Here is a 26,125-nt window from a genome sequence, read left to right on the forward strand (position 1 = left end):
AATGCCTTCTAATTTAACATGATTTTTACATTATAATCTCTTCAGGTGAGAATAGGAAGAAAAAAGAATATCCTTCATATGTACAGACTGCTAATTGTAGTATCTTATGCACAGGCAGAGATGCTTAAAACTAGGCATCATTTAGCAGTGGAGGCATTGGGGTTATAGAAATATTTCCTATTGTTCCTACTGAAATCTGAAAGATTCATGAACAACTTTACTATCTCTTAATTTCAAGAAAAAAATAAATTTCTAGAGGATGATCATTTATGTATTCAATAACATTAAGTGAGCAATTCATATATTGAAAACACTGTGGGATATTTTAAGGTTTTTGTTTTAAACAAAACACAGAAGATAGAACATTTGCATTAATTTTGGTATGAATGAAGTAGAATGGGAAAGAGAAGAAAGACAAGATGATGTTGAAGAAGAAGAAGTTGATGATGGTATGCTGGTGGTGCTGGTGTTTTTGAGTCAAGTTGTGAAGGAGATGTATGATAGGTGGTTTGACATTTTATTTGTAGTACAAAATGGATACAATTTTCAGAGCTGGAGGAAAGGACACTTTAGTCTGGGTCTGAGAACAAAGCTAGAAAGGACATACACATTTATCTCCCCATTCTACTCGCAAAATAATCTCTCTCAAATACAAAATTGATCACATTACTTTCATTTTTATATTCCTCAGTGTTTTCAAATGGGTAATGATGAATATAAGCTGCCCCCTACCACACTATGATCTAGCTCTTGTCCATTTCATCAGATTTTTGTCTTGAATTCCCCCTCCATCTCCACCCAAGACTTGGGATTGTATTCTAGAAAAACTAAGTTATTGTGTTTTCATTCCTAACATGCCTGCAAATGCTTTCCTTTCTCTGCACATCTGGTGATATTTCACTCTTTTCATGATGCAGCTCATGATTTTGCTAAGAAGTGTTACCTGACCTCAAACTTTTTCTCCTAAAATTAATCCGTCCATTCAATGTGTCCCAGCTATGTTTCTTATTGCAACAATATGACTTACTGTTCTGAGTAGATCAGAAATCACTTTTCCACTAAATACTAGAGGTAAGAATCATGTCTAAATACCCACTGAGTTTCTAGTATCTAATGTATTTTTGACTTTTGAAACCATGATATTGCATAAACATTTACCAAAGAAACATTTGGAAATTATTCATGCTCCAGTGGGAGTTTGGCAAGGTACATGAAGGTTCAGAAAATATCAAATACCCGGCAATTTGAGTGTGAGCGCTAAAACTAGAAAAAGTGATTCAAACCACTATCTTGTCTAACTGACAGTAGAAGTTTTCCTCAGGAGGAAAGTTTAAGGTTTTCATGTTCTTGTGGTGAAATGACCTTGAAAGAGGCAGAATTTTCTCTATACTGAATGTAGCTGGAGCAATGGCTGAGGCATGAGAGCTGAAAATGACCACTTAACTTCCTATTAACTGTTGTCTTCACTACCTTCTCCCTGGAGAGAAAGGCAATTACACAGTTGCCAAGTTTAGTTTAAGAAATACTGTACTCCAAGAATCAGTAACTGACCTTAGGATTGTTTCAAGCAGACTTATTTATTTATTTATTTATTTATTTACTTGGAGCTGGAACCAGTAAAAGGGATGCTGCTTCTGTCAAACTTTGTTGTCAGGTGCACAATTAAGGAAAACAATATATGATTCAAATTCTTTAGGCAAATCTTTAAACAAATGACAAAACAAGATATTAATATTTCTAATCCTAAAATTATCAGATTTGAAGTAATCTTCAGAAAAAGGGAAAAGAAAAAAAGCAAGGGAAATAAAATACTATTTGATAAGTATGTTGGAAAAAATAAAAACAAAACAGTTGGAAACACCTTAGATTTTTTTTTTTTTTTTTTTTTTTCAGTGCTGGGGATTGAACCTAGGGCCTTGTGCTTTCAAGGCAAGCATGCTACCCAACAGAGTTATATCCCCAAACCCCCTTAGAATTTTTTTAGAAAAATCTTATTTTAGAGATTTAAAATGAGGCTCAGGGAGAGTAATCTTTCAGATTACTCATCTCTTTAGTATGGGAATTGAATCAGAATCCATAACTTTTGACTACAAATTTACAAATTTAAGTACTTTCCTGTATATACACTTGTTTCTTCTGAAATGATATGCTACTCAAAACAACCAACAATCTCAAGATATTTCCTACATACAAGCAATGTATGTATTTTTTTTTAATTGTGTTTTTCCTCACATGTTTCTCATCATCTATAGTTTTACTTACCTCTGTCACTTTGCAACTACCCTCTTTCTAGCACAGTCACAAAATCCTAAATGAGGACAACAGTTTTTTACATGGACATACTCCAAATAATTGCAAATTACCACTATCTGAACCGTCACTCTGTCCCACCACAAGCTCAGTAGGACACGGCTCAACAACCATCAGTGCTGATCAGGATGAACTGGCATCATCATCCAAGTTGCTGAGCTCATTCAATCTGCACATTTGTCCTACAACAATGTACGGCACCCTTTACTGCATCTCAGTAGTTTGTTCTTTCCAGAAAATATAAATTTTAATGTGTATGAGAAAGGGATCTCTCCTTGCTATCCATTCCCTATTGCTACTTATGGGCCATTTTGTAGTACTATGACTGTGGAAATAAATGATTGCCCTTGGAAACAACATTAAATGTTATATTAAGATTTTATACTTCAAGCCTCCATGTTGTTTTTAATTTTTTTATGCAATTTAGTAGTAAAAATTAATCCAATATGATTCTAGTTAATGCCATTTCCTTTACATTTCAAAATAATCTTTGAAGGATTTGGGACTCTCCTTTCCTATTAAACATTTACCTGAAAAAAATCTGAATTTCATGTTCCTTAGCCAAAGCCAATTGGTCTACAAATGCAGTATTCATGCACAGTCTAAGATAAATTCTCTCATCTACCTCTCCCTGGTTTTAATTTTATTTCCCTCTTGCTAATACTCTTCTTTGTGTATAGTAGCATCACATGGTAAGCCTTCCTTTCTTCCAGTTGTTTTATAATACATTTCAGTTTATGAATTTTGGGGATTTTAGAAAAGAGTTATATAAGCATAAAATTGGATATTGCCCAAACACGGTAGCAAATCCTATGATTTGCAAAGTTAAATATATGTAAGAAAAAAAGGGATACAAGACTAACTCTGTATGGCACACTTTTGCCTCTGTTCTTTAGCACTCTCCTTAGACTATAGGGTTTTTCTGTTGTTATTTTGGGTTTTTTTTAGATTCTGTGATGAGTTAAACAGATCTGGTTCCCTGAGAATGATATAGGCCAGACAGACTCCATTTTGCTCTGAGACTCCATGTCATGTAGGAAATAAGCTTCTCCCATGGGAACGCCCTGCCTCTGTCAGTTACTTAGTGTGACATGTTTAACAATACAGAATGACAATTCCTATGTAAAGAAAAATTGCTCTCTTTTGATTCCTATTGCTCCTAAACACTGTACCATGTGAACAGTGATTGTGTGGATGTTAGTAACCATTCTTTAGTTTGTACCTAGGTAAGGGTCATTTTGACCCACTTCTCCCTCTGTTGGTTATCTCATGATGTTAGTTTGTAATTTCGAATCATAGCAACAGACACTTAATATTGATGTGATTTTTAGTATAAGAACCCCTAAAACCCTGTGATTGGGGCTGTTCTCCCAATATCCATTTTTGGGGGCATTGTGTGAGACATTTAGCTGGCCAGCTTAATAAAGACTCAAATTTGGACTTCTCAGTGGTGACTGGTCTATTCTGAAGTTGCGTCCCATAACAGATTCCAGGATATGGTATACAAAATTAGACTCACATTGTCTAATATGTAAATAATCACTCAGTATATTTGATAAATGAAACACATGTTGGAGAACCTTAAATTTTATACACTAGATACATAGAAATTAAAAATCATCTACCCTATGTACATGTATGATTACACAAATGGTGTGAATCTACATTGTGTACAACCATAGAAACAAAAAAGTTATAACCCATTTGTATGCAATGAATCAAAATGCAGCCTGTAAAAATAAAAAAATAATTTAAAAAATCATCTAACAATTAAATTTTACCTTTTCACCTTTAGATCCCTTGAGACCTCTGACGCCATCTGCTCCCTATGGAATAAATTACAAATATTAAATTACTATCATGTTTTACATTGAAATAAAATAATGTAGAAACAACTTAACATTTACCTTTACTCCTCGAGGACCAGGGTAGCCAATAGGACCTTGAGGACCAGGGGGACCCTAAAAGAGAATCATTATAATTTAAATGTATGATACTTTGACAATGCTACTTATTCACATACTATAATTTTACCAAATAACCTATAAAAATATGGTATTTTTCTATATTAATATTTGGTAAAGATTTCTTGGATATTTTATTATTTGTTTCTAGAGTCAGATGTAATAAACAAGCCATATGACTAGCACTATAGCACTACTCACATAAACTTACTATATCACATTCATGCTAAAAATAATGTCTTCCTGTGATTTGCATAAGGTTTGAGTGTTCTCCAAAGATTCGTGTGCTAGAAGCTTGGTCTCTTGTGTGTTAATGTTAACAGGAGTAGACCCTTTAAGAAGAGGAATCTAGTGAGAGGTGGTTAGGTTGTTGGGAATTATTATTGTAGTTCTGCTCTTGGAAAAAATTAATGAAATTCTCACAGACCCTGTTAGTTCCTAGGAGAGCAGGTTACTATAAAATACAAAGCCTGGTCCCTGAATATCTCTAGCTTTGTATCTTATCATTTAATTTCTCTTTCTCATAAGCAGTCTTGCCATGATGCCATCTATTGTGTTAGGAAGCAGTCAAGAGGTCCTTCACCAGAGACCAAATTTATAAGATCACTTGATCTTGAACCCCCAAACTGTGAGATAAATAACCTGTTTTTATTATATTTTACTCAGCCTCAAGCATTTGTTACAGCAACAGAAAACAGACTAATACCTAAATCATCCAATATATGTACACAAAATATTTAGATAATTAATAACAAAATTTTAACCTGAAAAATCTCATCATGCTCATTGAATACAGTAGAAAATTATAAATTTACAAACAAAATTAATGATTTCCAATCAATAAACATTTTGTATAAAATTGTAGCATTCCCATGATGAGTAATGTGATAAAAATTATGTATTTCCCTTAGTTGGCTTCACTTGTCTAGTACATGTAATGGAAACAATAAATAATATGTAACTTGCTACTTTGCAGTAATGCTGAGAATTTTAATGCCATTTTAATGGCAATTCAAAAATAGCAACTCTAAACAAAAATGATTCTATCCCTGCTACTATAATCTGGATAGTACTAAGCATACTTACTAAGCTTATTGAAAAAGCTTTCATTAGATATTTTGAGACTCACTACACTTAAAATTTAATATCCTCTTGGTTAAAAGTAATAAATAAAGTAATAAAAGTAATAAATAATGATAAAATTGGAGTAACATAAACAGTTTAATAATATTCAGCAATTTTTGTTCAATTTAATTATTAGCATGATAATTTATTCCATTTATACTATATATATGCAAAATATGTACTATTCTTAACTATAAAATATTTTTAAAAAAGAGATTACAATCTATTTTACAAACATATAAAATTAAAAGTTGTCTATCCAAGGCATGCCTGTTTATTATGTCAAAAATAAATATAGGGACTCAATTTATATTAAAATGTTAGGAAAATTTTTTCAGATATTAAAAGCATACTCAAAAAAGAAATGAAATGTTTTTATCATTTCTAATATTCTCCTATCCCTTTGTGAGCTCAGAAAAATATATACTATAGAGATGAACAAATCAAGGCATTTCTTCTTTTCTTAAAGATAAGTTGATAGAACATTTAAATGAATACTTGGTAACCTACCAGAGCACCCTTTTCTCCAGACTGGCCTTCTTTTCCAGGATGACCCTATATATATAGAAAAGTACATCTCAGCAAAATGCAATATTAATGGTAGTTGATAATACTACAAAATTCTTCCTTTTGTTCAAATCTATTGAGATCATATTCTATTTTTTTAGAAAACGTTGAGCTTTTTGTGTCCATTTTTGTATCTTTAAATACCATAGGCAATGGTAGCATTTAGAAAGAATCATTAAATTATACATATTTCAGTAAATATGGAATGCTATTAAGAAAGTTTTGAAAAAGCATGAATAACAATACATATTGCTCATTAAAGATTTAAATCCAATCTCAATTAGAGTCTTATATACAGATATTTTAATTGCCTTATATTCTGCAGATCTATTAGTGATGGTATGTACATATTCATAAGGAAAGAAAAGCATGTAAATAGAAAATCTAAAAATAAAGCAAAGACATAAACATTAATACTGCTAATAATCAAGTTATTCATATTCAGTAAGTAGAAATGTACAGCTGCATGACAATCACACTTAATGACAAGTAGAAGCAGGATGAAATCTCATATCCTGACTCTTACAAATCACAGTAAGTAGACTGAAGAGAAAAAAATGCATAAATAATACACTTTTTAAAATAACAAGGTAGATATTGCATTTTTACATTATTTATTACCACATGTAGAGAAATAATAAATATTGGTATATTTCCAAAGAAGGAATAAATCCCGAGGTCTGAGGAATTTTCACAGATATTGTCTGAGGAAATTTATGAAATGTTTTGGAGCTTCATCTGAACTTTTGGGAAAAAGATGTAAGGAAAGAACAGTGGGTAAGTGCTTTGCATTAAAAGAAGTGGACTCAAGGAATCACAGAAAATTTAAAGAATGCCTAGAAAATGTGAGTGAATCTGTCTTTCTGGAGCTAATGCTTCATGAGAGAGTAGAAAAGTTGAAGATTCTGGAAGGTTCTGGTCTACAGTGCCAATATTAGTTTATCTGGAGGCCAATGTGAGCTCATTAAAGATTTTGCAATTCAGAAGTGACATGATAAAATGTAGTTTTGAAAAGATCAATGTTTAATTACTGGCTCAATTTACTTTTATTACAGACTACATACAATCATTTCTGAAACACATGTAAAATCTACTTTTGAAGATACTATATAGAAAACGTAATGACCAGGTAACTAGTACTTACAGGTGGTCCATCAGCACCAGGAAGTCCAGCAAGACCTGGTTTTCCTTGGGGTCCCTAATAAAATAGTGAAAAGAGAATATTTTATTTTAAGAAATAAAAATAATGAAAAGCTCTGACTGTGTACATAGCAATATAGCACTAGCAATATTCTTGAGACAATGGTTTCTAATTACAAGTAATAAACATTTAAATAACTTTTTAACATTTTATGTGGAAAAATGGTATAAATGAAAATCCAATTTCCAATATGTCAAAAATATGCTAGTTTAGCCTGCATAGTAACCTTAAATGTGTTCTTTATAAATATAATAAATTAGTTTTTAAATGCCATAACACACTGGAGCTTAGAGAATAAAAGGGAAAGTACAACTTAACAATCCATTGACTTAGAACAATGACAAGGTAAACATTTGTTTTTTCCATCAATAATGTTAACATATGCCAATTCAAATACAGTCATGAGCCCCATATTTTGGATAATGATGGACCACATGCTCAATGGTGGTCCCATAAGATTATAATGGAGCTGAAACACTGTCACCTAGCAATGTCATAACCATCTTAAGGTCCTAGTGAAATTCATTACTCGCATATTTGTGGTGATATCAAACAAGAATACAATGTTGCCAGCTACATAAAGGTACTATACATTTAATACATGCAGTACGTAATTTGAGAAAATAATAAATTAATTATATTACTGGCTTATGTATTATTATATTATACTTTTATCATTATTTTAGAATGTAATCCTTCTATTTAAAAAAATTTACTTTAAAACAGTATGCTGTATCATGCTGGCAGCAGTCTGATCCATCTATTTACCACATCTCGACTGCAACACAAGTGACTGACTTTGCCATGCAGGTTTGTGGATTAGTGTATGCCATGATATTTACACAAGAATACAATGGCTGGCCTAATGATGGATTTCTCAGACTGTATCCTGTTTAGTGACAAATGACTATAATTTCAGAGTATGGTGAAATACACTAATTATTAAAACATTTTCAGTAACATAAGTTAATATGTGAAAATTATTCACAACATGAAGAAAAACAAATCTGTTTTTATGTAAAATTACGTAACCTAATATGCAACTAACAAATGATAAAAAATTAAATATTTGTTCAACGGATCTCTCTAATTCCTGTTAACCACAGAGGGTTTCAAATTTTATTTAACATGACCGTTGCTAAGTTTGAAAAATGGTAATAGTCAACATTGCAAGAAGTATACACTTCCTTGGGAGAAAAGTAGGTACTATATTGAGATTATTAACTTTTTGATGCACTTATTAGTTAGGACTTAAAACCAATTGAAAAGGCAGGGACACATAAGCAAGTCTAAATGCTAGATAGTTTAGAGATTTCTGATTCTCAGAGAGTACTTAAGATAAGCATTGTGTTCATGTTGACTGATATTATGAAGTTTTACAGGAAAGCATCACCTCAATCCGTATGAAGCAAAAAATAAATAAATAAAAATACCTTTTTAATTAAAAAAATTATGATTTGTAACTACAATTAATTGCTTTTCATTTAAAGTACTTAAAAATTTCAATCCCCTTCACCAATCTATAAGTCATATTCAGTCCAGTCATTTAACATTATGTAATAATTATTACAAAACACTAAATATTTAATGGCAGCATTTTGTGTATCACCTAAATTACCTTTTACTCTCAGGACACTTGTCTTATTTCTTTAGAACAAAATGTAGCTCACAGAGTACAAGTTCATTAATTATTGTTATCAGCAGATTTGTTATTTCTATGACAACTTGGTGAGCAGTACTTGGATCTTTTCTGTTGATATATATTGGAGGGTAAACAAGAAATATTAAAACTCTTGCACTATAAGATGATTTTTTAATCAAATTGAAATCAATCCATCTCTTTTAAAATGGAAGTTCCATGACAGCAGAATGTTTTGTCTGCTTTTAAACTGCTTGATGTTTCCCTGGAGAAGTAGGAATAAAAATAAATAAATGTCATTCTGTTTAGATTTTAATAAAATAGTTAAAATTTATAGAGTGCATCTATGCACTGTGTTGAGCAATTTATATGCATTATCCTCTTTGTCTCAATGAATCTCATGAAATATCATTATCTGTTAATGTGTGACAAAGTTGCAAGTCAAATGATTCCAAGCCCACATCCGTATCTTCAAAGTCCCTTCCACTAATGGATATTTATTTTGTGTCATGCTGTTTTATACTGAGCTCATAGAGTTATGTCATTTTTTTGGCAAAGCAATTAACATATGAATGATGTGAATACTGAACTCATAAATCACAGGAAATATTCAGTATACTTATAAAAAATGTCAGAAAAATATAGTTGTCTTATCCAGTATGAGTAACAAATGTTATGTGATATTTCGTCACCAATATGATAAAAGCTATAATAACCTAAGATAAAATATATAAAAGTTCTTGGATATTAAAAATATGATATTAATTAATTATATGTAAATTATGATTATCTTATTAAACAATTAAAAATTACCATTCACTAGCAGTTTGGGAAACAAAGCTCTTGAGCCAGATCATACTATATCATGAAGAAAGATAAAGCCAGATCATGTTTACTTTTTAATATATATGCCATACAAAATATATTAGATAGCTGCAATGTAACTAAAATGTTTTTCCCTCATGTTCATAAGTTCCTTTCTTCTTTTGATGGAAAAAGATTGTTTTTAAATTTACAAGTTGAATAAGTGAAGAACAGAGACAGTAGCAGCATATACTTAAGATAGCTCTCTTCTTACCAGTAAAAGTGCAGTGAAAAAAATCTTATATTTTATCTTTAGCTCAACAAAGGAAATTCAGATATGTCAATGTTTCTTAAAAACAAATTTCTCCTAATAATTCAGGTTATGTATGACAAAGTTATGGTCAAAAATTTAATAGATATATGCATCAAGTGCAATCTATAACAAATATGATGTTTATTATGATGAGCTAATATAAAAGTTAGGAGTGGCCCAGATTGCAATTGTTGATCTAAAGTAAAGGTTTAAAATCACCTTGAGAACCTAAAGTTTTGAATTCACAGGATATTTTCCAAAAACACTCCTATACTGCAACCACATAGAAAAAAAATCTACAGAAAAAAAAGTACTTCAATGAGCAATTAAATTTGATATGTTAATCCTTAAACTCAATAAGATAAATAAATCAATTACAGTATAATCCAGGGATTTGAGTAGATGTTTTAACAGAAAAGTTAAACAACCAGTAAGCACACAACAATATGCTCAATACCACTACTGATTAAGGAAATACAAATTAAGCCCACAATAAAACACTGTCACAATAACAAGAATGATCAGAAATAAGAATAGACACAATATTAAGGACATGGAGGAACTAGTATCCTTACATATTTTAGTGGAAACAACAACAACAAAAAATTGGTGCAACCACTTTGGAAAGCAGTTTAGAAGCTTCCTAAAATGTTAAATGTAAATTTACCACATGACTAGAACTCCTAGATCTCTATCAAAAGGAAATGAAAACATGCCTATATAGACACTTGCATGCAAAGAGCCAAGCTAACACTATTTTATGGATAAAAGCTAAAAGGCATAAGTTACCCATATGACCAGCAACTGCTGAATAAGAAAGCAGAACATGGAAATATAATACTATTTGGCAATAAAAAGGATCAAAGTACTGATGTGTGCTACCACATAGATAAACATGAAAAACATTATACAAATCACAGAGACTAGACATACAGGTCATATACTATATTGACCATATGATTAAATCCATATATCAAATTAATTCACATATTTTGATCGTATGAAATATTCAGAAAAAGCAAATCTATATCAAGAAAGTAAAGCAGCTGTTGTCTTGTTGGGGTGAATATGGATTGCAAATTGACACAAGAATTCTCTCTAGAGGTGATTCTAAAATTAGCTTGTGGCACAGCTCTATAAGTTTATTGGAAATCATTTACACTTGAAACAAGTGAATTTTGTGATATATAAATTACACCTCAATAAAGGTTTTTTTTAAATTGGTGTGTTCATAAAAATACACATAGGTAAGAAAAAATCCTTACAGCTAGCCAACTATTATGCTATAACTATGGTGAACAGGATATACTACTCAGGGAATCTTGCAGAGGAGATCAGGGAAAAGAAATTTCTTTAATTAAAGATTTATATTTGTTTTGATCCAGTTATTGAGGTATTAACAAGGACATCATTAGCCAATTATAAATGAGAAATAGTGGCAGTGACAAGTTCACAATTCTTCTTAATGAGATTATACTACAAACTCTTTGTTGCAAACAAACCCAATCACATTTTTCAAGTAATGAGGAAAAAAAAGAGAATCAAACAGAAAACATTCATTCATGGTAGTAGGTTTCTGACATTAATAGAGCTGAGAATGTAACATTTGGAAGCTGTTTAAATGGTAACTATGCAAAACTTTGTCATTCACAGTTTAAAGATGAATGAATTCTATTCACACTGTATTCTCATGATTTAACTTCAGATTAATTCCTTATGTTCTGTACTATAAGAATATCTTATCAGGAACAAAAGGCTGGCCTTACAGCTGCCTAGGGCTATTAACACAAATTGTTCACCAGAGATTACTAGAATAACAGAGTAATTTACCTTTTCACCCGGAGGACCAATTGGACCTTGTGGACCAGGAAGACCCTATTTAAAAAGAATTTATTTCATGTCAGCAATCACATCACAAGAATATATTTTTTAAATAGTAAATTATTAGCTCTCCACTGCATATGAAATGAGTTATGAGAATCACTGTGTATGTCTACATATATAAATAAACACATGTATATGTAGACACACACACACACACACACACATACACACACACACAGATATTTTGGACTCCCTGGAGAGTTTGAGAACACTATGAGGAGTTTTACACAAGCTTCTCTTTTGCAATGAGACTGTAAAGTGATTCTAGTCAGAACCCTCCCACAGGTGTGGCTATAGATCCTGGCACTCTGTGAATGCTGAATGACTCATTTTTCTCTTGGAAGAAAGGGACCTCTGAAAGTTTGTTTATATTTAAAAAAAATAAAAAGGGAAAAATAAGAATTATTTTCCAGTACTCACATTTTAAACATTTTTAGCCTTACATAGAAAATTTTGAGGCTGTCCATTTTCTCATGAAAAGAGAACATTTTACCCCATTGTCTCAAAGGAGCTATAAAAGCATGGACTTACTTGAGGTCCTGGATTCCCTTGCTGACCTGGAGGCCCAGGCTCCCCTTGAGGACCCTATACAATAAGAAAATGTAAAGTCCTTAATAAGGCATTTTTTGCAAGATAATGGTTTGGAGTTTTTTTTTGCCTCATCTGAAAAGTAGTTCACAAATCAGTTTTTCTGCAAGACCATCTGCAAAATAGTGAAATTTTATTATTTTAACTACTGCTAGCGGTAGTTAAAATAATTAACAAAATGTTGTAATGAATGTTTATTTTAAATTTAGCAGTAAAAGTCCTTAATACCCAGATTCTAGAGATGAGTTTATAGATATTTGCTACATACCATGTTCCCTTTTGGTCCTGGGGGTCCATCTACACCTGCAATACCCTTCAATAAAGAAAAAAAAAAATATGCAGAGTTGTTTAAAAATCTAGATGCTAAAACAGAAACTCAAAAAGGCTACTATAATAACATGACACACACTAACCAAGGGTGATAAAGATTCCTTTTAGCATTAAATGAAAACAGGTATTTAGGAATTTATGAAAATGAGGCTGGGCCTACTCTCTTCCATCCATGTTCACCATGGAGATAACCTAGTATAATTTTCTATTGTGTGCTCATGAATTATCGTAAGTCTTATGAAACCCATAAGACTGACAAATAAAATAAAAAAAGAGGGGAGGCAATGATCAGTTACCCCAAGAGAGGCAGCATTCTTAAAACTTAGAATATAAAGGTAGCTAACTCTTGATTATGAATAATTTTTACGCCCTCCTAATTTTAAAGAGTTTGTTAACAAACTTTCCCTAGGAAATCCAGAATGTTTCCAGCAATACATACAGGTTGCCCTGGAGGTCCCGGAGTTCCCCTTGGTCCCAGCAAACCTCGTGGGCCCTAAGGAGGGGAGAAAAGAAAGCATGTCCTCATGAGAGATGTCCTCAGAATTTGAAAAAAATTCCAATATAATATTAAGAGTAAATATATTTGCACATCTTCTCTTAATACACTGAAAGTGATGTTTAAAGTACCATTTTCATGTAACATAAGTATCTAGTGTTTATACTGACCTAAACGTCAGAAAAGATAACAGTGAGTCTTTAGTACAGAAACTGGATGCGTTTGATTCTACAAATTTACAAATGAATGACTTAGGGAATTTTTAAAAGAAAAAATAGTTTAATACTTTTAATAAGGCATTTTGTGTCGTTTTCTGATTCGAATGGCAACTGAGTCTTAATATGCAATCAGATAAACTAAAAATAAAAGTACCTGGATTCTCATTTAGTTCACATTTAGTTAAGAGAATACTCATTGAAATTAACAAACAGGTAGATAGTTATACATACAAATTATGAAACCATTTTCTTGGTAGAAAATTTCTTAAATTATTGCTATTTAAACTTGATTTTTCCTCTTCTTCTCTCTCCCCTTCCTGCACATTCTTGCCTTCTTTTCCTTCTTTAAAATAGACAGTACAATGATTTACTATTTCTTCTATATGCCTTACCATAAGTTTTTTTTTTTAATTTTTGATCTATAATGGAGCAGATTAAAACTAAGAATAGGAGGCCTTTCTCTAGAAACAGTTTTTGTTTATTTGTTTTGTTGTTATTGTTATTGTTTGGTCAGCTGGCTTTGAGTAAACCTTCCCATTTCTGTTTCCTCATTATTAATGTTTGGTGGAGAAAAAAACTGACATAATCCTTATATCTGCCATATACTAAGTCCCTCATTCTTTTGTTTCTTCTGGTAATAAGATTCATTTATTCTAAATACATAAATAGATTCTGGAATTATTGATGATACTTAAAAGAAACAAAATAGCAACAAAAACGTGGTAGGGTTTTGGCTAGCAATTATTACATCCCACATTTTATTCTTTCAAGTGCCTAAGATTTTCTATAAAACAAAATAGGAGCTCAAAAATATTCTTTGTTTTTAAACATGATAATTGCCTGCTAAGCTTAGGTAAGACTTCAATATTTACTCGACTTTATTATTGCCTTTACATATGTAACATCAGTTATTATTTCCCGCAAACAGGAAAATGATTATTTAAAAATAAAGAAAAAAATTGCTTACAGCTTCACCTGGAAGACCCCTGGGTCCTATTTCTCCATCTTCTCCCTGTCATGAACAAAACAGGAGGGCAATGCTATTAGACAATGCATCATTTCAATGTGACTTTGTTCATTCTTATGTTTTAATTTTAAACATGTCTTAAAGAAATGAAGTCTTAGTATACCCTCATTCCATCATCACCAGGAGGACCTGGAGGACCTTGGGGGCCTCTTTCACCCTAATAAGTAAAGACAAACATGATTAGCGTATAACATAAGCCATGCATTCACAGTCCATCCCACATCCACCTAAACACCTAAATACCTATCACCTAACCAAATATACCAAGATATTGGACAGGGAGAACTTGCACTGTCTTTGCATTCCTCAGAACGCTTTGTGGAAAAATCACAAATTGACACCTCTAACCTCTAATACTATTATGCTAGGGAAAATGTTCCCTCAATTATCAACGTGGAAAGGTTCAAATAAAATAAATACCTAAAGTGATTTTCAGACATTTTATGATTATAAGCTAAGCATTTAGGAAATTATTTTGTTGAATTTGTCTTAAGTATGGCTACAACTTTCACGATTTTAATTTAATATTTTCTACTTCTAAGTATATTAAATCACATAAGAAGACTAAAGAGTCTTGAATCCCTTTTAAAAATAAAAAATCTATTTATCTTGACATGTACTAGCATACACTAGGCATACTGCTAGACATTCTTGAGGTTCTCTTCATTTTTTTTCCTTTTCTTCTCCATTTACCTAACTGCTGCCTTACCTTCCTTTATTCTTCATTCTGGTGAAGAAAGTATTCAAAGTTTATTATTATTATTTTTTTAAGAAACTGTCTCTTCATTTAATTTCCCACTAAAAATATCCACTGGATTGCTAGTGGTTTATTTACCCATAGCAAATTATAAGGTCTTGCATTGAGGTGAAAACTCATAGCATCATGAAGAAATAATATAGTCAGAATAATGCAGTATTCATGACAGACTGCCTACAGATATCTTTCTTTGCGGGCATTTCCACAGACAAAATGCAAGAAGGAAAGTGAGGCAATAATACATTAGATGAAAAATTAAATCTCTACCCTTGCTCTTCCATTAATGTGTTCTTTACCATATTCTTGAACATTAAGATCATGCCTCAATTTATGTTTCCATACAAAAAAGTTTTAATATCTTAAAATAATAGCATTGATGCCACATGCATAATTGTATCTCTTTCTCCTGGTATCTATTAGATGTAATAATTTACTCAATCAATTCTCAAATATTTAAGTTCATTTTTATCTGATTTGCCATAGTGCATGGATACTAAAACACATCATAACTTTCCCATTACATCTTGATAAAAGTGGGGAAGGAAAAATGGGGGAATGAGACAAATATCATATACAGTTACATGAATGGTGTGACTCTACATCGTGTACAACCAGAGAAATGAAAAGTTGTACTCCATTTGTGTACAATCAGCCAAAATGCATTCTGCTGCCATGTATAACTAAATAGAACGAACAATTAAAAAAAGTAATAGATGTATCTTACCCTGTGACCTTTGTCACCTGGCAGACCTGGAAGTCCATCAAACCCTCGATCTCCCTGTAAATGACAATCATTCTCATTGTCATATCCTTAGTATAGATCTGTACTCTAATTTGAATGTCAACTATTATTTCATATCCAGAAATTTTATTTTAAAATACAAAATTCCAGGGTACATTGACATCCAAGATCTGAATATAAAAATATATGAATTCCTGACCTTTGCCCCAGGCTCTCCTGGCATTCCTCTTCCTCCATCAGCACCTGGACGACCCTGATAATGTCAAAAACAGGATTACGCAAAAAGAATTCCTACTAACAGAAAGTAAAAAAGAACAAACTGACATTGCAGATAAATCTAAAAGTACACAGTAAAAATCATCCATACCCTTTTTCCGGGTTTTCCAGTTGGACCAGGAGGACCTTGGACACCTCGAGGGCCCTATGTCAAAACATCAAATTAAATCCTATTGTAGAATTCTTGGCTGATAAACTCAGTAACTTCAAGAGTGAAGGTTTTAGAAATTGATATCGTCTTAGCTTGATCTTAGTCATTTAAACACAAGGAAATTATTTCTATGTAAAAATTCAGATGAATCAGAAGACAATTTTTCCAAATGGCTTCTTACCAAAAAAAAAGTTATATTACTATTAAATTTAAATGTAGACATGTGATTACATTTAAACAAAAGAAATATAATGGGATATTTTAAGCCTTACAAGTATCCCTAATTACCTGTTTTATTCTTAAAAATCATGGGTTCCTCGTTTCCTTTGACTGAACACACTTTTCACCATCTATCCCCTTTATCTTTATTTTCCGAACCATTTTTTAAAAATTTTTCTCTTCATGTTTTGGATCACCTCTCCTAGATATTTAGTCTTTCATTGTAGTTATCATGTTGGATCGTGAATCCCTGATTAGAATCCTACCTGCCAAAGTTTCCAGCTAACTCTGTTTCAACTAAATACTCCTGGAGCTTAGCACAGTACCTGGCACATGTTCCTTCAATCACCTACATAATGTTGGTGGACTATTTATAAACTGGCATATTAAAGATCAGAAACACTCTCTTCATAGTAGCAGTAAAATAAGGAGAAGGATATATAGGTTTTCATATAAAATTACTGCACAGCTATAATAGATCAAATGTGGTTTCAGAATGAATATTATATAGGCTTTTAAATTTAATTAATTACACTTTTCAACATTAATTTAAACAATTTCTATGAAGTGAATGTAGACAAAAAATGAAATCCACATTTGAAATTACAAATAATTCTTACGATTGCTACAAAATATCGATTCTAGAAATATGAAAAGTTAAGATTGTCTAGTAAATAGAGGTTAAAAATATAGCTTTTAAAAAATTATTGTAGTGAGAGGACTCTAGCCTGAACCTATTTGGAAGACAAAGGTCAATAATAAAAAGACACATATTGCTAATTTTAAATGAAAATGATCCTTTCATATCCCTTTTCTCTCTTTGGATTTAAGAAAATCAGAAAAACTGCAAAAATCCACAAACACTGCTATAGCATGTTTTCAGAGTCATTTATGTTTAAAGAGATGAGTTTAAAAAGAAGAAAGTTCACAAATTTTGCAAAAGAATAAAATTCCTAGATTTTTACGTAATATTTTCATGCAATTTCAAGTTAAGCTGCAAGTGTTTTCCATTCTTTTGTGGCAATGTTAACTAAGCATGAAAAGGAAGGCTGCCACAGCTTAAGTCAGCCAAATATCCTTATCAATTTTCTTTGGATTTTTGGGGGGATTTTTTTTATCATTTTAAAATAAACTGGTGTGTCCACACAATGGAATACTTAGTGCTTAGTAACAAAAGGAATGCACTATTGATGAACTCGACTGTGATGAATCTCAAAGGCATTATGCTGTGTCAAAGAAGCCAGTCTCAAAAGGTTACCTAAAGTACAATTTCATTTATGTGATATTTTGAAACTACAAAACTTCAGTGATGAAGAACACTGGTTGGGGTCTGGGTAGGATACAACTATAAAGATACCGAGAAATGGTTCGGAGTTATAGAATATTATCTGTTCGAACGACTGTGATGCTAGTTACAAAGAATGTGTTTGAATTCAATTTTTCTTTGTAATATTTTTTAAATAAAATTAATTTTAAAATGGGGGAAAAAATGACCACTTGAGAGATCCTGCAGCCCAGTGAATTTATATTCATTGACTATGTCAGGAAGCATTTCCACTTAAGAATTAATATATTAAAAATCAACGTCATCTTTTGTTTTTCTGTTTTCTAGAATACTGCATAATCTTACAGCTCTACTTTATATCATTAAAGAAAAATAATGTTCCACTTAAATATAATCTAAGATATTTAAGTGTTTTCAGCTTATATCCTTACAATTTCTCTTAATTTCATCTACGAAGTTTTCGAAGTTAGCTTCTTTCAGGTGTATTAAATATCCTTTATGAGACAATGTGCTAAATTTTTTCTCCACGGAAAGCATGGGTGTGAGGCACCACCAATACAAGTACAACTGCAATTGTTCTGCTGTGCTTTGGAAACTTTCTAGCCAATTTAGGATTCTAAAGGTCTATTACTTTCAAGTCTATTCCCACTCACAATTTAAATATGTTTTAAATTAATTAAGTTATTGACAGTCAATTGGTCACTACAGATTTTTTAATTAGAAGAGGTAAAGTGCTTAAAAATAAGGTAAATAGATTCTTTACTCGTAACAGCAGAAACTTCAATGTCTTACTAGATAAAAATGAAGTCAATGATAAATAAGTGCAAAACCAAATTCTTCTTCTTATTATTATTATTATCATTTTTTTTTTTTTACCTGAGGACCTGGGTCACCACTCTCACCTTTGGCCCCAGCTGAACCAGGCCCGCCCTGTCAAGAAAAATTGAAGGTGTAATCATTTAATTTAGCAATTCCCTGAGCACTTATATTCCACTATTTTCACTTGAAATGAAAGTTTTCCTGAATATATAACATCACATTAGTTGACATTATTAATTAAAACAATAAGCTCTCTAAGCCCTTTCCCTGAAGTGCATCTCTTGTCAGCATATTGATTGTATTTTGGTGAGCTGTAAATAAAAGTCTGTTTTTCACTCGTAAATACACCAAAGCCAACCTCATGATATGGCATTGGGATTTTCTATAATGTGTGCACCATCTGAACACTTAGAAAGCTACACAGGCATTATTTATCACTATATAGTGGAGTAGTACTAGTGCAAAAAATGTTATTGAACAAAGTATGCATCAAATCTTTTTATGCAATAAGGATTTGCAAAATGTTACTGCTTTTACAGCCAGATATTTCTTAAACTCTGAATTTCAGAGTCATAAAATGCTAAGGACAGATGCTATTGCTATCATTATAAATGTGCTGAAATAATATCAAAACATTTTTCCCCAGATTGGTTTGTTTTTTCCCATAAGACTAACTCATTATAACAAACACTTTATACAAATGTTTACATAATTTAAAAAGTGCAGTAAAAACCTGGCACATTAACTGACAGCCTTAACCTGCTTCATAAATGAGTTGCAAGTTTTCAAGATACACATTAAGCCATTTTTATTCCCTAAAAACATTAAAATATTAAAAATAAATATAGCGATTATAGCTAGCTTCGTGCTGAAGAAGTTTACATTGTATATTTTTAAAGTGTAAGATTTGTTTAAATCAATACACATTTTATTAAACCATGTGGTACATCAAAGTAAAATAAAGAGTAGAATTACACTAAATCTAAAAATGTTACTATCTAGAGCCTCCTAGTGGCTCCAAAGTAAAATAACTACTGATATGATTTCCAAGAAATATGGACAGTAAAGTAACATGAATTTTCTCATCTTGAAAGTTAAAAGAATGACTTTCAAGCTTCTGATTAGAAATTCTTGTAACTGAATTTATTCAAGAGAAAAACTGTGGTTTAACTTTAATAACTGAATTGAACAAAACTGTAGAAGTCAACTTATTTTTAATTAATAGGCCTCATTATCTACTGTGTGTAATACATGCTCCCTACTCAATACCTTATAATTATTTTGCTCAAACACTTATTCTAAACATTCTCACACAATAACTGATAGTAAGAGAAGAGAGTAAAAGCACATTTTCTATATTTCCTGTATATTTTATGGTATGGATCTTCCATTTGTCCATAAAATTACTTGATAAACACAAATGTACTGAATAATGTTTCACTAAAAGAATGTACACATTTGTGTTGAAATATTAATGTTGACGTTTTCTAATTTCTTTTTTTTTTTTTTTTGTCTTTTTTGGTACCAGGGCTTGAACTCAGGGGTACTCAACCACTGAGACACTATTTTGTATTTTATTTAATGACAGGGTCTCACTAAGTTGCTTAGTGCCTTGCCATCGCTTGAGGCTGGCTTTGAACTCTCAATCCTCCTGCCTCAGCCTCCAGAGCCACTGGGATTACAGGCGTGGATCATTGTGCCTGGCTGTTTTCTAAACCTTAATAAACAAACTATTTTTTACATTGTAGAATTAGTAGAAATCCAAAAGACTTAAATAATCTGATGTTTATGAACAAAGTATATTAGAAGAGAAATGGTGAAAAGACATGATTGTTTTTCACAAAGCTAAAACTTTTTGTAACAAAGAGATGAAGTGCATAGAACACACTGATCTTGACTGATGTTGAAACATATTCATGGATGTCAATGTCTTCTCTTTGCCACTGTGTTGTGTTGAAATGGCTGAGCCTTAATGACTGGCCAAGGACTGCCAATGTAACATGCTTCCACTGGTTCTGCTCCTCTCTGCCTTTAATTGCTACAGATCCACTTGTTTGTGTTTGTCATGAAATTCCTTCAGATAATATAATTTTAGAGAGCTTGAACTGTAAATTACAAAGCATAAGGCAGTGTTTTCCAAACATGGCCATAAAAATTAACCTATGGCACTCATTAAAAATACCATTTAAGCTGGGCACAGTGGCACATGCCTGCAATCCCAAAGGCTCAGGAGGCTGAGACAGGAAGACTGCGAGTTCAAAGCCAGCCTCAAGCAATGATGAAGCACTAAGCAACTTAGTGAGACCCAGTCTCTAAATAAAATACAAAATAGGGCTGGGGTTGTGGCTCAGTGGTAAAGTGCCGCTGAGTTCAATCCCCAGTACCAAAACAAAACAAAACAAAAACAAACAAACAAAAATAAACATTTACCAGTTCCAACTGTGAAACTAAATCATCAGAGTCCCAAGTTCCATGACCCAGTGATTTTTATTTTTAATAAAATGTCCAGGTAATTCTTCTGCCCCCAAATTATATAAAACACTAAACATGCCTTTTTGCAGTTATGTGAATCTTTCAATAACAAGCAATTAAAATTAGTTCTATTCCCATTTTTAAGTGACACAGAATCTTCCATATTCCTTCTTATATTTTGAAAAATAGAACAGTAAAAATGTGATTTTGAATTCTATCAATTATACTATCAGAACATGTTACTCATGAGCTCATAACATTGAATGTAGAGTCCTTCAAAATACATAAAGTATTATAAAATTTCAAGTCTGAATAGAGATAGATTTTTTTTTAATGGAAACAATATCAACCACAAATGGGGTTATGTATGGTATGTTCACCAGCCAGAGATATGAACAAAGGCCCAGGACTGGCAAAAGACTCAAGGAAGTACCAGTATGGAAATTTTAACATACATTATCATTTTTGTATAACCTACCACAGGACCTGGTCTTCCAGTTAGGCCCATTGGGCCAGGAGGGCCTCTCAGAGCAATCTAGAAGGTAAAATATATCAAGTTTAGCCATATTAAATAACATCTGTCATTTGCACAAGCTAACCTTAAGTAGCACATGATTTAAACAGTTATCATAAGCTACATGTTAGAAAGTATGCAAGGTTACTGAGGAAATATAAGTTTCTTGAATGACAAAAGACTTAACTATCAGACATTTTTAAAACTGTTGAAACTTATATACATCTTATAGCGTGTATTGTTACAATTTAATCAATAATACAAATTAAAATAGACTTAAAAATAAGAAATCTAATGTCTGACAATTTTCTACTTTGAAGTATACTTCAGAACAATGTACAGGTTACTGCTCTTAAATATGCACTTGCAAATCACATTGAAAATATTTTTAGAGGTAGAAAATTTGAAGTGCTTTAAAATATTTCTACCAGTATTTTAGGAAAAATTATGATAAAGTGTAGCAGCACAAAGTAAAATTGTGCTGTGGCAAGACAGTTCTTTTAATAAATCTAAAATTTAATATTATATAATAATTTATTATGTATAATCAGAGACATAATACACTGATCACATGCACTATTGTTACACTACATTTTCTAGAAATGTGAAATTAGCACACTTGAAAATCTGAAAAACATACAGCACAAAAGATAAAAAATTTATCGATGTTATATTAGTATGGTATGTTATTTTTGAATGTTGGTGGGTAAAAATGGTGAATACTTAGATTTATCAAAACTCATCAAAAATAATACTGTGATGGAAATAAATGAGAAATCTGATTAGAACAGTGCATGAGATGAAACCAATAGGATCTCCAAAATTCCACTGCTAACTCACCATGAGAATTTTGACAATACACTTCTTAATCCTTGAGATTAAATATCTAAAAATTTGGAATTATAATGCTTGTGCCTATGCTTCAAGTCCATTAAGAGGATTGATAAGATGAAGAATTCAGGGGCTCAAAATACTTAAGTTCAAATAATTATCTTATATTTTTTCAAAACAATGTAATTTATAAATCATAGGAATAATCAATTATCATACATATTTTTAGATATATATAATGCATGTTGTATTCTTTAAATATGGTATGTTTGGTATCTTTAAACAATATAAATATATATTGATTTTTTCAGATTCATAAACTTAAGAAATAAATAAACATCAAGAGTGAATTACACCTTTCACTTAATTTTTGAGGTGTTTTACACAGACATAAAATTAATGGAAGAATAAATGTTACTACAGAATTGTTCTATATTGGTTAAAAAATGAAGAACCATACCCATACCAACCATAAATCCTGCATGTTCATAAAAAGAAAACCGATATTATGAATAAAAATATTAAAGTATTATATGACTTCTGATTCCTTCCTGGTTCATTCTTTTGATTTTTCTTTTGTATAGTTTAATTACAGTACAGCTAATTAAAAATATATGTGATTATCTGTTTTATAAATCTAAAGAACAGTAGAAGTTTTCAACTGACAAAAGATTATAAAGTATCAATATTGAACAGATTTTGTAAAAAAAAAATATAAATTATAAGGATTACAACTGAAAATACACAAAGTTTCTTTTCATATATAAGATATCCCAGGAAACTTAACTTTCTGGATTATTTGAGATATTTTAAATAATCCAGAGGGTTAGGACGAACAAATTTCTTTCATATGTTTTTCTCTTAATTATATCTATCACTAGAAAAACTTGTATGTGAAAGATAGAGAGTACTATGTATAATTCATCAATATTCTCAAAAGACTAGAAATTATTGGTGTTATGGTGGGAGACAGAATTATATATGGAAATACAGCAAGAGTCAGTTATTTAATATCAATTAATAAGTATGAATGAGAAAAATATAATTTCGGCATTCTTTTCTTCTAAATTCCATATATTTTCCAGAAGTATTCTATAATTAATAGTGGTAGCATCTTCCATAGGCATACACACACACATGTCGGACACAGCATATGGTTATGGAAACATATGACTAGCTTTTCTTACCCGAGCTTGCTGCAGAATAGCTTGAGCCTGAGCTTCCTGAGCAGAGATGGTTGGTCCTTTGGAACTATCTCCCCCATAACGGAACTAAGAAGAGATAGTATAAAGAAGCTGAAAACTAGCCTTTGTCACATATGATGAACTAGGTGCCCTAATCACTAGACAACAACCATTTACTTAAAATGGTGTAATTTTACCCCATGTCCAAAGTAACTGCACAATGTACCATAAAACCTAGCTTTTAAATTTTTTAATCCTGCTTCTACTTAGGGAAGCTCTCTACACCACATTTTATCACTTGTAAAAGAGAAACTTCTTAGCGATTTCAAATTCTACAATCTCAAACTCTGGAATGAATCATCATGCCTTTTTTACCTACACAAATGCTTCACATGCTATTCATTTATTTGTAAAAATTTCATACCTACATAAGTTTGGTTATGACTACAGACCTATGTATCATTGATCAAAATCTTTTGAATTTCCATGAACACATAGAAAAATAATTTTGAGAAAACCAATCCTACCTAATAGTCCTTCATAAAATTATAAAGCTCATATTTACTTTTAATTCAAAATGAAATGTCAGGCAATTTTTCATTTTAATTTTTTCTTGAAAACTTATCATTTAAACCAAAAAATCTAGGACGTTTTCCCCATAGCACTAAGGTCAAAGTATTTGAAAAATAATCTTGTAGTAAAGCATAATTTAAAATAAAAATTTTTAGTTATTTATGGACCTTTATTTTATTTATCTTATTTTTATGTGGTGCTGAGAATCAAACCCAGTGCCTCACACATGCTAGGCAAGCACTATACCACTGAGCTACAACTTTTGAGCAATTAATAATGACATTATAAATAAATCTTTAAAGAGTTTTAACTATAGTCTGTATTATAGTAAACATATATTAATATTATGTTAAATGAAATATAAAATACTTGTTAATGATAAACCACATTAGAAATATTAAGAAAAACCTTGTTGCTAAAAGTATAATCGAATAATGAAAGTTTTACTTTTGAAATTGATATTTATCAGGATGTTGTGTAGTAAAATTTCCCTTAACTTCCAAAAGCTGTTTGATTCATTATCTGTGCCTTACAGAATAATTTTTAGATGACTACTCTCCAAACAGTATTTTTCAGAAACAAGTTGACAAGATATCAAGTTGTTTTTATAAAAATAAAAAGAAACATACCGGTAACATTAACATGGTACCAGGAGGACCTGGTAGACCATCAGCCCCTGGTAAGCCAGGACGTCCTGGGGGTCCCTAGGAAAGGAAATGAACTAATCAAAATCAATCTTAAAATAAATAAATAATAAAATTTATTAGAATGTATAACCTAAATCTACATTATCCAATTTGAATTTGCCTTTTCCGAGTTGGTTAATCTCCTTTTGGTAAATATAACTAGAAAGGATGTTATTTAATTGCACTAGTTTTAGAGCATTTTAATAATGTTTGCTTATCAACATATAATCCAATTAAGATTGTGAACTGTGCTGTGTTTACTTGAAGTCGAAAACTGTATAAGATGAAGACTTCCTTTATATTCTGAGGATAATCAATGAATCAAGTTTTGACTGTTGCAGAATTTAAATAAATGATAAAGCATTTATTTAAAGTCAAATTAGTAAGTTTAAGATATGTTTAAGTATTGATTAATAGATACTTTAATAGCATCAATTAATAGACTACTTAAATACATAGACTACTTAAATACATATTTGAAGTCTATCATATTCTAGGTACTTTAAATATTGTTTTCAAAATAGGTACTTTTTCTATTAACATAGATAATTACTTACTCAACATAAGATTTACATGCTAAATTTAGACATAGATAATCATTAATTTATTTTGAGTTCTTATTGATAAAATACATTCAATGCATGCATGAATGTACACATGGAAATTATGTGTGACTGGAATGTCTGTTAATACAAGATATATATGGAATTGTAGAAAATGTTAAATATATGTGTATTTGTGCATGAGTAGGCAAATCTTAGATACAAGTTATATGTCTGTAGGATTGCAATAGAACAAGATTTATTTCTACATAGCCAAGTCATTTTTAGCAGAAAAGGGGGTAAATTCTAAGATTAACCAGTAACTAGATATAAAGGATATAACTCAAATGATTCACTTGGTATAAAATATATGCAGCAACAATTTTCAAATGTTATTTTTTATGAAAATTTAAAACAGAAAATAATTAATATTGACTAGAGTCTGGCAAAATTATATTTTATTTCAAATATTACTTCAATAGGTTCTCTACAAGCATGAAAGAATTTTCAAAGTAAGCTCAAATAATGGGTTTATAAAGAAACCATTATTTAAATTCTAACAAATCTAATATGATATGTATAAATTCTCTTTAATAAAATAAATTAAT

The 26,125-nt window shown here is 31.1% G+C and overlaps 1 protein-coding gene across 1 annotated transcript in view; it reads right to left on the reverse strand.

The window, feature by feature from the left end:
- COL11A1 (collagen type XI alpha 1 chain) overlaps nt 1-26,125 on the reverse strand; it is a 243,926-nt gene that overhangs the window by 130,750 nt on the left and 87,051 nt on the right. Inside the window, 17 exon segments of the mRNA XM_079133305.1 lie at nt 4,092-4,136; nt 4,218-4,271; nt 5,910-5,954; nt 7,111-7,164; nt 11,754-11,798; nt 12,339-12,392; nt 12,664-12,708; nt 13,165-13,218; nt 14,407-14,451; nt 14,570-14,623; nt 15,948-16,001; nt 16,165-16,218; nt 16,333-16,386; nt 18,773-18,826; nt 21,666-21,722; nt 23,720-23,803; nt 24,919-24,993. Of these exon segments, the coding sequence (XP_078989431.1) occupies nt 4,092-4,136; nt 4,218-4,271; nt 5,910-5,954; nt 7,111-7,164; nt 11,754-11,798; nt 12,339-12,392; nt 12,664-12,708; nt 13,165-13,218; nt 14,407-14,451; nt 14,570-14,623; nt 15,948-16,001; nt 16,165-16,218; nt 16,333-16,386; nt 18,773-18,826; nt 21,666-21,722; nt 23,720-23,803; nt 24,919-24,993 (927 nt within the window).

The sequence above is a fragment of the Sciurus vulgaris genome (assembly GCF_902686455.1).
Source record: "Sciurus vulgaris genome assembly, chromosome: 1".
Classification (NCBI taxonomy): domain Eukaryota; kingdom Metazoa; phylum Chordata; class Mammalia; order Rodentia; family Sciuridae; genus Sciurus; species Sciurus vulgaris.